Source organism: Neophocaena asiaeorientalis, unplaced genomic scaffold (genome assembly GCF_003031525.2).
Source record: "Neophocaena asiaeorientalis asiaeorientalis breed wild unplaced genomic scaffold, Neophocaena_asiaeorientalis_V1.1 scaffold438, whole genome shotgun sequence".
Lineage (NCBI taxonomy): Eukaryota > Metazoa > Chordata > Mammalia > Artiodactyla > Phocoenidae > Neophocaena > Neophocaena asiaeorientalis.
In genome coordinates this window covers 7,635,299-7,648,046 of record NW_020173491.1, presented here as the reverse complement: position 1 = coordinate 7,648,046, position 12,748 = coordinate 7,635,299, and the positions used below count along the sequence as shown (strand labels likewise).

Below are 12,748 nucleotides of genomic sequence, written 5' to 3'. Positions count from 1 at the left end.
CTGCTCCCCGTGAGCCCTGAGTCCCTGCACCGCAAGAAGGCCAAGACGCTGGTCTGCAATAGTGGCCTCAGTCACTCTCAGTTAGCAGCTCGGCCAGCGATCCTGCCCTGATGTCAGCTTCCCTGTCTCCCAGGGCTGGTCTTGAAATTAACAAACTTCACAGTGTTTGTGCCCCGAAGTTCCCACCGTCACTAGAGAACCCTACCTGCCCCCAGCCTGTTATTATTTTTAAGAACAAAATACTCTTCTGTGGGGCTTCAACATATGGGAAGCCTTGTTGGAGAAGCAAACGGTTGTTGAATGTTTGGGTTTTCCCCTCAGGAATTTGTCTCCCACATTTCAAGAATAGAAAACCTTTCCGGCGGAAGGGAGGGCAGCTACACTGTTTTTTTGACGAAGTGGGAATTCCGGCACATGTGACCCATGGTCCAATGCTGCTTTTGTTTGCTGGGCGGTCACATAAGGAACGCGCTGCTCCTTAGGACAGTTAGTACTTACCTTCCCCAGACTATATTCCCTTCTCAGTGATGCTGTTATCTTAGAACAGATACAACGGAAATGGCTTACTGGTAAGGGGTCTGAGCGCTTCTGAGCATCTGCTCTGCCAGTTACCCAAGCCTCCTCAGCGGGGATTAATCTATTACTTGCTTTTTACACCCTTGCTCTAGAGAGGATGGTAGTAACTTCCTTTAAGCCTAGAAGGTGGAGTCTCATGGCCGACATCACTGAAGTTTCTGAGGTTTCTTCAGATCAAGTCGTGTTGCTTTTATAATTTAAAAAAAAGGAAAAAGAGTCATTCAGTCAAATGAATATTTATTGAGAGGATTATATTTGCATACTGAATGGCTCTTCAGTGATTAAAAACAAAAACTAGTATTAGGCCATTTGTTTCCATCAGCAGCAATGAATACAAAAGACCTGTTATTCCAGTCCTGCCCATTTCATATAAAATCACAGGAACCTTGTGAACTACTGAAGGGGCCTCTGAAGGCTGGCAAAGTTGTGTTTTTATCCATTCAACTAAAGCAGAACTTTCATTTCCCCGGTTAAAAGAAGTAAACAGTATGGGAATTCCCAGACTGGTCTAAGCATTTTCAAATCCCAGGGTAACAAGCAGATTCACCTAGTCCATGACATACCATGTGATGGGAGTGTTCATTATATTGAATATAGTGATGAACAATGTTATTATTTGACCTTTAAAATTTTTTTTATTTATTTTTAAATGTAATAACATAATTACATGTGTACAAAATGATATCCAGTAAAAATTCTCCCTCCTACTCCAGACGCCCAACCTCCCTGGTCCCCTTCCTGGAAGCAGCCATTCTATTATCAGTTTCTTGTTTATTGTTTCAGAGATATTTTTAAGCTTGCACAAGGAAATATGTAAATTCATTCTTGTTTCCTTCCTTTTTTTCCCCCCACAAATGGTAACATACTAGAGCTGCTGTTATTTTTCACTTGATTTATGTTGGAGATTATTTCCTATCAGAACATAAAGGGTGCGCTTATTTTTTCAGGACTGCAATCTAGTCCATTGTATGCATGTACCATAACATTTAACCACTGTCCCATCGATGGCCATTTGCATTGTTTCCAATCTTATGCTGTTAAAAATAATGCTGTAATTAAAAAATATTGTACAGACAGAATTTCACTGGTAAACACCTTTTAAATAAGAGAAGTATGGAGGTTTGGGCTAATTTTTTTCTTTACCGTCCCCATTCCTCATTTTCATATTTGTACTATATGTTCTATGACCCAAGCATAGAGAATGCTTCCGTCTTTAGCAAGTAGTTCAGATATATCAATAAAGTAAACTTATTGCCCTTTAGTAGATGGCAAAATATTTCAAAGACACCTTCACTGTGAACAGGAAGGAATAATAAGGAATCTTATTAAGGAATCTTTTTATATAAGGAATAAATAAGGAATCTTTTTTATGTAAATGTCCTTAATAAGGAATCTTTTTTATGTAAATGTACTTATTCTTTTAGATATCAACCCTTGAATGTATATTGCTTATTATATAAAGTGAGAGATTCTTGAGGTTCCTAAGAATTGTCCTAGAAAGAAAATTGATTTTGAAATGAGCTTAGCAGTGTCTTAATTTCACTGAGAAATCTCATAAAACTTGACACTTTCACGAACTTTGGACATTAGATGAATTGAATTTGAGGCTGACATTATTCTCCAAATGGAATGGGACTGGTTGATCGCCAAGGTATGGGTGGTACAGGTCAGGAATATTATCATTCTGCAGTTGAAACAGGACTTTTATTTATGTGTGCTGTATGTCTACTAATTTAAAATGTCTCAACATTTCCTGCATTTTGGTAGAAAGTGAACAGCAAGTTATTTTTTTAACTATATAAATATTTTAAATAAAATTAAAACCAAGAAGCTGTTTACAATTTCATTATCCAAATGTATTCAGCGATCTGGAATATTTTCATCCGTTTTCTTAGTAAACATGAATACCGTGTTTGTACTCTGGTTTTCATCCTATTATAATGCATTTTAATTAAAAGTATTTAGACAAATGTTCCTGGCTAGTGGATTAATTTCAGGAACTGACCAAGTATGACAGACACTTTTGTGAGAAAAATTAAGTTTATTTTCTGGCTCAGCCTCCCTGACTGATCTCCTGTTGACATGCTGGGGCAATAATCCATCCTGCATTTCTGTTGCCGGAGTGATAGCCCTTATCACACCATCCCTAGGAGTCTAAGTCCCTCAAAAACAGCCCTTTTATGTCTGTTCTTACCAAGCCCACAGCTTACAGTTTCCTCAATCGCATTAGACTTGTCCTAATGCCGCCAGTTCAGAGTGCTGACATACACGAACTCTGGGTTCAGACTGCCTAGCTTCCAATCCCAGCTTGACCATGTACCACGGATAACCATGACCTCTCTGAGCCTCAGTGACCTCATGGAGATAATACGTTGCACCGTACAGGGCCACTGAGATGATCAGATAATAGACTGGCACGGCCAACTCTGAACGGGCACGAGAAATAAAGCCAATGTGCCATCCCGCTTAGTCTACCTGGGATAGAGTAGAAGCCCCCTCAGAACTCTGTCTTCTCTGAATTCTGCCTCTGCCTGGGGTTATACACAAAGATGGGGTGTGATCACCTCTTTCGCTGCTCTTTAACTAATAGTTTGTATAAAAGCCTGGACATATATGAATTATAACAGTATAAATCACTACTTTCCCCACCATTCATGAATGTCTTTAATCCAATTTCATACAAAAACAGACCCTGAAACACCCACCCAAGGCTGACTCTCCTGAAATGGTCACTCCATTCTGAGCCAGGCCTAGGGCCTTCATGGGTGTGTGACCCGTGCAGTCACACATGGCCCCATGCTAGTCACCATCTTTATTTATTTATTTATTTTAAAATAAATTTATTTGTTTATTTTTATTGATTTATTTTTGGCTGCGTTGGGTCTTCACTGCTGCGCACGGGCTTTCTCTAGTTGTGGCGAGGGGGGGCTACTCTTTGTTGCAGTGTGCGGGCTTCTCGTTGCGGTGGCTTCTCTCGTTGTGGAACACAGGCTCTAGGCACCCGGGCTTCAGTAGTTGTGGCACGTGGGTTCAGTAGTTGTGGCTCACGGGCTCTAGAGCACAGGCTCGGTAGTTGTGGCACACGGGCTTAGTTGCTCCGCGGCATGTAGGATCTTCCTGGACCAGGGCTTGAATCCATGTCCCCTGCATTGGCAGGCAGACTCTCAACCACTGCGCCACTAGGGAAGTCCCACCATCTTTAAATTCGTAATAATTTGTGAACAGGGGTCTCACATTTTTACTGGCGCTGGGCCCCACAAATTATGTAGCCTGTCATGCTATCTGAAAAGGTCAATGGGAGAGGGAGCTGTGTCTCTTTTACACTCAGCTTCCAACTCCCTTCTTCCAGCCCCAGGATTCGGCTTCCTTTCAGAAGATTACCTTTCAATCATATATTGTGACTCAAACACGATGACCCAAGCTAGGCCCATTGATTCTTTCCTGGGAATCTGAATCTTGAGAGCTATTGCCCCATCCTCCTTGCTAGAACAACCCTGATTTAGTCCTGGGCAGCAACATGCCCAGCCCCAGGGGATGAAGCCCTGCTGTAAACCAATCACTGCTCTTCCCATCCCTTCCTTGCCGCTAGGGGTAGCCATTTGACCCAGTCCCAAACAATGAGTATAAAGGGAAGGATGATAGGTGGCTCCTTAATAAAGAAAGGAACCCCACCCCCAACTCCATCCTTTGGTCCCTCTTTCTTCCTTGCAATACTGGTGGGGAGAATCTATTGTATTTGGAGATGGAACAGACCTCTTGTGGCTGAAGAGTCCAAGAATCAGAAGAATCAGAGATGCAAACTGTGATGTGCTGGTGTTGCCAAATCAACCCCCAAATCAGTTATCTCCAGAATTCTTGTTACTTGACATAATGACATACTTTTGTTATTTAAGTCCTGATCTCCGTTACCTGCAGCTGAAAGCATCCTGATAGAAGAGCAATGGAATGGAGGGGGAAAGAGAGAAAACAGGGTCAGATGCCTCACAACTTCCGCACACTGACCACACCCATCATTCCTTCCTGTTGCTCAGATTCTTTCTTTCCCCCCAGTTTAATTCAGAAATAATTGACAACATGACTGTGTACAGCCTGATGGTTTGATTTACATATATTGTAAAATCTTTAGCACAGTAGGTTCAGCTAACATCCGTCTTCTCATATAGATACAGTAAAAAAAGAAGAAAGGAAAAAAATGTTTTTCTTGAGATGAAAACTCTTAGGATTTACTGTCTTAACAACTTGCCTATGTATCATACAGCACTGTTAGTCACAGTCATCACGTTGTATATTACGTCCCTAGTACTTATTTATTTTATAACTAGAAGTTTGTACTTCTTTGACCACCTACCTCCAATGCCCCCTCCACCCCTGTTCACACTGCCCCCCACCCCCACGCCACCCAGACCCAACCCACCCCGGAAACTACAAGTCTGACCTCTTTTTCAAAAATGTTTGTTTGCTTGTTTGTTTTTTAAGATTTCACATGCGAGATCTTACAGTATTTGTCTTTGTCTGACTTATTTCACTTAGCATAATGCCTTCAGGGGTCAGCCATGTTGTCGCAGAGTGGTAGGATTTCCTCATTTTTTTGTTTTTTTTAATGGCCGAATAATGTTCCATATTATTATATGGAATATATATATATATCTCACATATGTATATCACATATATATATATCTCACAAGTTTTTATTCATTCATTCGTCGATGGATTCTTAAGTTGTTCAGATTCAGGACATTCCTATCCTCCCTGTCTGGTCTTCAGCTTTTCCCAAATGACAGGAGCTACCTTGTGTATTTTGAGTTAATTCACCTTTGGCTTCAGTCAGAGTTGGTTCCATCACTCACAATGTAAGAAACCTCACCAGCTGCCGACAAAAGTACTTCTGGGAGTTTCCCGGTTATTTAAAATTCAAGACCTAGCCACTCATTCTGGGTGTGATTTTTTGGTCTAGTGCAGACAGTTGTGGTTTCTAAATTCAAACATCAGGAAGAGACCCTTGGAGAAGGGAATAGAGGAGATAGAGAGCTGCTGTAAACAAGATCGAGTTCAAATACTTCTCTGTGGATGGGAAACTGACTGGGAGAGAGTGATTTATCCCGCAAGAAGAACTTGTCAGGCCACTCAAGATGACTGCTCTCTTTTAAATATTTATTTATTTATTTCTGGCTGCGTTGAGACTTTGTTGCTGCATACAGCCTCTCTCTAGTTGCGGCTACTCTTCGTTGTGGTGTGCGGGCTTCTCATTGCGGTGGCTGCTGTTGTTGCAGAGCACAGGCTCTAGGGCACACGGGCTTCAGTAGTTGTGGCACGCAGGCTCAGTAGTTGTGGCTCGCGGGCTCTAGAGCGCAGGCTCAGTAGTTGTGGCACACGGGCCTATTTGCTCCGCGGCATGTGGGATCATCCCTGATCAGGGCTCGAACCCGTGTCCCCTGCATTGACAGGCGGATTCTTAACCACTGCGCTACCAGGGAAGCCCCACTCTCTTGCTCTCTGTACATCCCCTGACCGACCAGTGCCTGTCACCTACACCCCACTCACAGGACTGACCTTCCTGCCTACTTGCCCCAGGCCCCAGCCAATGATTGTTCTTATCAAAGGGGCCATGAGGGGCGTGCCCCCTCTGCTGGTTTCTCTGGTAACTAATGAGCCCACCTGACATCAATTCCCCTATAAAAGGTGGTCTCGCCTCCCCAGCTCCTCCGGGAGGGAAGATGGCCACCATGTCCTGCCCTTCGGCTGCACACAGTGGGATGTTGCTCCAGGACCTTGCTTCAGACACGTAAGCTCTCCCATCCATTAAACTATTGATGTCTCTGTTGCTGACTCTGGGCCTTTTCTTTGGTTTTGAAGCTGGGCAAGCATAGGCCTGTGGGGTGCAGCCCAAAACAGAGCATCAAGGCTTATTCCCCACAGGCTTTTCCCAGCTCCCTCCCTGTCCTGAAGAAGGACACAACAGCTAAGACCCCTGGGACAGACCCCTCCTCATTAATGATCCTTTAAGCTGATCTGCCTCTCATTGTTTTCTTTTACAATGAAGCATTAAGAACTCAGGTGAGTTCTTGTCTACCATTCTGGTGGTCTTGTCTACCATGCTGCTGTGCACAGATCAGGAGGGGAATTATTTTTATTTTTTACTTTTTTGCGGTACTCGGGCCTCTCACTGTTGTGGCCTCTTCCGTTGCGGAGCACAGGCTCCGGACGCGCAGGCTCAGCGGCCATGGCTCACGGGCCCAGCCGCTCCGCGGCATGTGGGATCCTCCCGGACCGGGGCATGAACCCGCATCCGCTGCATGGGTAGGCAGACTCTCAACCGCTGCGCCACCAGGGAAGCCCGGAATTATTTTTTTTGAAATTTTATTTGTTTATGTTTTGGCTGTGCAGCTTGTGGGACCTTAGTTCCCTGATGAGGAATTGAACCCATGCCCTCGGCAGTGAAAGCGCAGAGTCCTAACCATTGGACCACCAGGGAATTTCTAGGAGGGGAATTATTATAACCAAATTAGAGATGAGGAAATCCAAACCTTAGGCGAGGGATTTACCCTTAGGGAATCAGCACCTTGGCACAGACAGAAAGAGCTAAGAGAAAGGACCTCTGAAGCCACCATCCAGCCTCTGCCACAGACCTGCAGTGTGACCTCTGCAGGGTAACTTTCGTTCATTCAGAAAACATTTTAAAAAGTTCTATGTGCCAAGCTCTGTTCTAGTCACTTTCCAGGCCTCAGGAGTTCCATCTCTAAGCTGGAAGAATAAAACAATCCTCCCAGGGTTGTAAGAAGAGTCAATGGATGCTTAATAAGCTTGTTGTGACCCTATTATCTTAGTCTGCTAGGACTGCCATAACAAAATACCACCATCTGGTGGCTGAAACAGCAGAAACTTATTTTCTCACAGTTCTGGAGTTTGAAGGTCCAAAATCAAGGTTTGGTTTCTGGCGAGGGCTGTCTTCCTGGCTTGCAGAAGGCTGCCTTCTCACTACGTCCTCACAAGGCCTTTCTTCCATGTATGTGGAGAGAGAGCACATTCTCTGGTGTCTCTTCTTACAAGATCACTAATCCTATTGGATCATGGCCCCACCCTCATGACCTCATTTAACCTTAATTCTTTCCTTAGAGAAATTCATCTCCCGATACAACCACTCTGGAGGTTGGGGCTTCAACCTATGAATTTGGCGGGGTGGGGTGGGGCGTGGGTAGGGGGAGGAATACATTCAGTCCATAACATATAAATTACAGATGTCAACATTTCCTAGATTCAGTACCTGAGCACAAGCTCCTCTACAATTCCTTCAGAAAGAAGGTTTGAGTGCCCTTTTTATTTCATCCTTGCAATGGGCATGAGGTGTTGCTATTTCCAAGTGAGACAGGAGGGAAGAGGGAAAGGACACAACCTTTAAAAGAATGACATAGCCGTTGAGGATACGACAAAAACTGGTTAGAGCCTACTAGGCCCAAGATGGCGGGAAGATTCAACTTCCAGTAGAATTTGAGCCTTATTATACACTCATTGTAATGCAGTAGCATATGCTAAATAACACACCCACAGGTGCCCTGACAGTTCCGAGGTTAACCAGAAAAGGCCAAAAAGTGGGCAGTGGCCCGCTTCCTGGAAATCCCACCGTTTCTCCAAAATAGTTGGATAATCCTCCCACTTGTTAGCCTATGAAATTACCCAGCCCATAAAAACTAACCATCCCATATTTCGGGACTGCTCTCACCTTTTGAGAGGGACCATGTTCTGTCTCCCAGGGCCTCTCGCCTTCTGAGATGGCCCACACTCTGTCTATGGAGTGTGTATCTCCCTAAATAAACCTGCTTTCCCACTTAGTACTCAGGGTAGAGCCCCCCTTGCCTGCTCACTTGTATCCCTCACAAGTGTCCTATGTTAATAAAACTGCATCTTGCCTATCCCTTTGCCGAATTCCTTCTGCGCTGAGACATAAAGAATCTGAACTTCAGTAAGTCCTGACATGAGGTGAGTGATTTTAATTAAAAGACAATGGGGTCAAGTCCCAAGCTGAGGTGTGCGGTTTCACAAGGGGTCACAAGATACAGCGCCAGATCAAGCAAATAAAAATTCAGGGTGTCTGGGAATTCCCTGGTGGCCCAGTGGTTAGGACTCAGTGCTTTCACTGCCATGGCCTGGGTTCAATCCCTGGTTGGGGAGCTAAGATCCTGCAAGCTGAAGGGCCCAGCCAAAAACAACAACAACAAAAAAAACAAAACAGGGTGTCTAGTCACATCTTAATTTCAGATAAATAATGAGTAGAGGAGGTTTTTGTTTTGTTTTGTTTTTTTAGCGTTAAGTATGGGCCATGCAATATTTGGGATATACTTAAGCTAGAAAGTTATTTATCCAAAGTTCATATTTAACTGTGTCCTGAATTTTATCTGGGGACTCCAGTTGGCAGCGACCTACACCTCCTGCATTGTAAACAAGAGCCATGCCCTCCACTGCTGGCTGACCTTGGCCCTCAGGCATCTGGCACCTCCCAGCTTGCAAAGGCGCAGGCCTCGGCTTTTGTTTGGATGTCCCGCTCCCTCCCTTTTCCAGAGCAGGTAGAGGAGGAGGGAAAGGACCTGTCCCAGTTGGGTAACCATTTGTCAGTGCTTGCTTGGTTTTTAATGTTGATCGTTATTAATTTTCTTCGGAATGCAGACATGAGGTGTTCTGGTTCAGAGCCAGATTTCTTATCAATTGCTTTAACTTAAATAATAAGTGCATCGCCTTCACTTACACCAGGCCTCACCTCTGGCCAGGAATCAGTTGTCCTATGCAAGTAGCTGGACACTCCACAGGTGAGGCACAAGGAAAAATAATGTTTCCTTAAAAAAAAGGAAGGAGGTTACTATCCCCCTCCCTTTCTGAAACTCTCCTTGGAAAATTTAAATGGGCTTGAAACCTAACTCCAACCCTTTGGTATGTAAATAGTCTTTCCAGGAGCTAGACAGCCATCAGTGTCTCTGCTTTTACTGTCTAGGACAATCTCCAAGTTCTGGAACTTCTCTTTTGAAGTAAATACCTGGGGAGATGACCCTGGAGTCTTCTGGCACCTTGGGGCTTAACCTAGGGACCTGGGCCCAGCTGGAGCCCTTTGGCCTCTCCCTGAGATAAGAGGAACTTTATCATCCTTTCAGAGGTGAGCAATTAACTTGACAAATGACTACAGATCTAATTATCATGGTATGTGAAGAGTCTCCGGAGGCCAGGGCTTTTTCCCTGAGAAATTCAGGGAAGTTTTATTTCCCCATAGTCTCTATAAAAACATGCATACAGACTGCGGGTGGTCAACCCCCCCTTTCACATTTCCAGATTTCTGAAACCCAAAGTGTTCTGCTCCTTAAAGAAAGGGAAAAAAGAACTTGAAATATTCCCAGACAGGTCCAAATGAATAATTCAGATAATACTGAAAACTTCCATGTTTAAAACATTTTAAAGTCAGATTGACCTGAATTCCATGGAGGATACTCTATTGGATGACTTTGGGCAAATTTGTAATTAATAGCACCCACCAGGAAAGAAAGCCACCAGGAAGAAGTAAGAGCCACAAAAGTTTGTACCAAAAAATAATACTTTGCATTCTATCAGAATCTAAATTTACTTCAAAGGATAGACCTGAGGATGTAGGTAGATCCTTTTAAAATTACTCCTTTGGATCACTACATGATGTCTATGGAAAAGAAATTTTTGAAGACTAAAAAAGGAGATTAGAAACTTCGTATGATTCAGATTTGAATTATCCATTGCAATCTGAGAGAATTCTTCCAGATATGAGTAATACCCCTGAAAACAATAAACTGAAAGAAGAATAACGCTGTTGAATCAGCATCTCCCAGACTTGTTTAGAAGGAAATCAGTGGGCACCCACCCATGTTTAATAGCGGAACCCTAACGATATCTGCATGAGATTGCTAGCATGAAAGAAAAGAATAGTTCCCTTAATTTGTCAGCCAATGATATGATGTTGAATGACACAACTAACAAACAGCCCTCAAGCTATGTGTGCTTGGGGATTTGGAGCTGTTCAGCAACTCCTTGTTGATGTTTGCAGGATATCTAAGAGAAGAGGCGATTACTCTTTTAGAAAAAAATATAACAAAATAAGGAACTGGTCAGCTATAGAAAATTTATGTGTTTCTTTAATGTTCTGTTTCATCGCAAACTTTCGTTTCGGCTGAAAGCTTGCTTAATTCTCTTTTAATCCTATGTATTAGTAAGCTGCATATTTGCGGGATCTTCAGTGAGCTTTCTTGTATTCAGTTGAGTGTTTTATTACTCATACTTAGCACAGAACTGCTGATCTCAGTGCCATTAGAATGCTAGTGCCCCATGCGTTGTCATTGGTTCTTTTTTTAACTTATTTATTTATTTATGGCTGCGTTGGGTCTTCGTGGCTGTGCGCGGGCTTTCTCTAGTTGCAGCGAGCGGGGGCTACTCTTCCTTGCGTTGCGCGGGCTTCTCACTGCGGTGGCTTCTCTTGCTGCGGAGCACGGGCTCTAGACGCGCGGCTTCAGTAGTTGTGGCGCACGGGCTTAGTTGCTCCGCGGCATTAAGGATCTTCCCAGACCAGGGCTCGAACCCATGTCCCCTGCATTGACAGGCAGATTCTTAACCACTGTGCCGCCAGGGAAGTCCCTGTCATTGGTTCTTTATTGGGTGTTTGATCTTTAGCCTTGATGTTGCTTAGATTTGGTATTTGTGTGACTTGGATGTCCCTGCTTCATCTTAGCCTTCTCATCCTCATGTGCTAGCCCTGGAATGCCACCCTCTGCTTCCTTTCCACTGGATGCTGTGTCCAGCCATCTGGGCTCTAGGTTTACATCCCCTTTCTTCTTATTTTATAACCTTTTAGACTTTTATGGCTATGGAAATGATGTATGCATGGACCCATACTCCAGTCCTTGTTTCCTTTGAGGTCTGCATTTTATATGTATCCCCTGCAGGCATTGAAAGAAGAGTTTTTTGCTTTCCTTCTTTTCTTTGAGCCCCAGCATGGCATTTGGTACTTTCCTTTATTCACATTGTGGAATACATTTTTTGAGGTAGTCCAGTGGTTTACAATTTTGGGACAACTTGTCTTCATAATTCCCTTGATATGTTTCTACCCCCCAAATTAGGTAATTTTTCAAGAATATCGTCTATCTAGAAGCTTGGAGTAGCCCATAATTCTGCTCATTTGTAATCTGAGAGTTCTGATTCTATGCCTTTGACTTACTAAAGCCAAATATTTTTATTTAAGGACTTATTTTTTTTCCCCTCTCAAGCAATTCTATTCTTGCAAGCCTTTATCTCCAGAAGGAATCCAGCAAAAAAAATGAATGTTGTTTGTATTGATCTATACATTGATTTAAATGGCTAGGTAGCAGTTCAGCTGATAGTAGTGGAAAAACAGAAAGGGGGAAAAAAAAACCTCCATTATATGAAGGGCTTAATTTGAACAAAAGAAATTATTTCGATTGAATTAAGTAATTCAATTATCTACTTGAATGTAACTTGCCTTATTATTAAAAACAAAACCCAAATGAAATACTAGGTACATCTGGTATATGCACAAAGCTTGGAAACGAGAAGTGCTCGGGCAACCAGGATAAGAAGTGACATTTTTCAGCTGAGCCTTTGTTGTCGGAGATCAGCTCATGGAGTCGACATGTCCATTAATCAAAGGACACTTACATGCAGCAAGCTGAAAAGACAGGCTTGAATTACTGAGTCTTCATTACAGGGAAAATAACTCTTATAAAATCCTCTAAGCAGAGCACCCTTATCAACAAAGAAGAGGTAATGACTGTGACATCTATGGATATACAATTTCCAAATGAAATTTCAGGATAAAAAAATGGGGGGTGGAGAATAAGAAATATTTACATTTCAATGGGTGCCAGTTCAGAAGGTAATTGTTCACAATAACCTAATATATTTTAAATCACCATGAAATTAATCGCAGGTGCTTTCCTTGTTTGGCTTTGACGCTTTGCACTGGGCAAATGGGCCTTCTCAACGGTTTTGGTTACATATTTAAGCATTATTAGAATTTAAATATTCTGTTTATGGCAAGTTTGTTTTTCAGCTCTGTATGTTTGAAACTCTCTGAATTTGTCAGATAAAATTGAGCTGATCCAAAGAAAACATATCATCCTTTATGTAACTGTCAGGCATAAACGAGGTACATCTG

At 42.9% G+C, this 12,748-nt stretch overlaps 1 protein-coding gene across 1 annotated transcript in view; it reads left to right on the top strand.

Annotated features, from left to right (window-relative positions):
- CNGB1 (cyclic nucleotide gated channel subunit beta 1) overlaps positions 1-4,762 on the top strand; it is a gene marked incomplete at its 3' end in the record, with an annotated part of 70,878 nt that extends 66,116 nt beyond the window's left edge. Inside the window, exon 34 of the mRNA XM_024747434.1 lies at positions 4,747-4,762. Within this exon, the coding sequence (XP_024603202.1) occupies positions 4,747-4,762 (16 nt within the window). The remainder of the gene's footprint in view (positions 1-4,746) is intronic.
- Between the last annotated feature and the right edge of the window lie 7,986 nt (positions 4,763-12,748).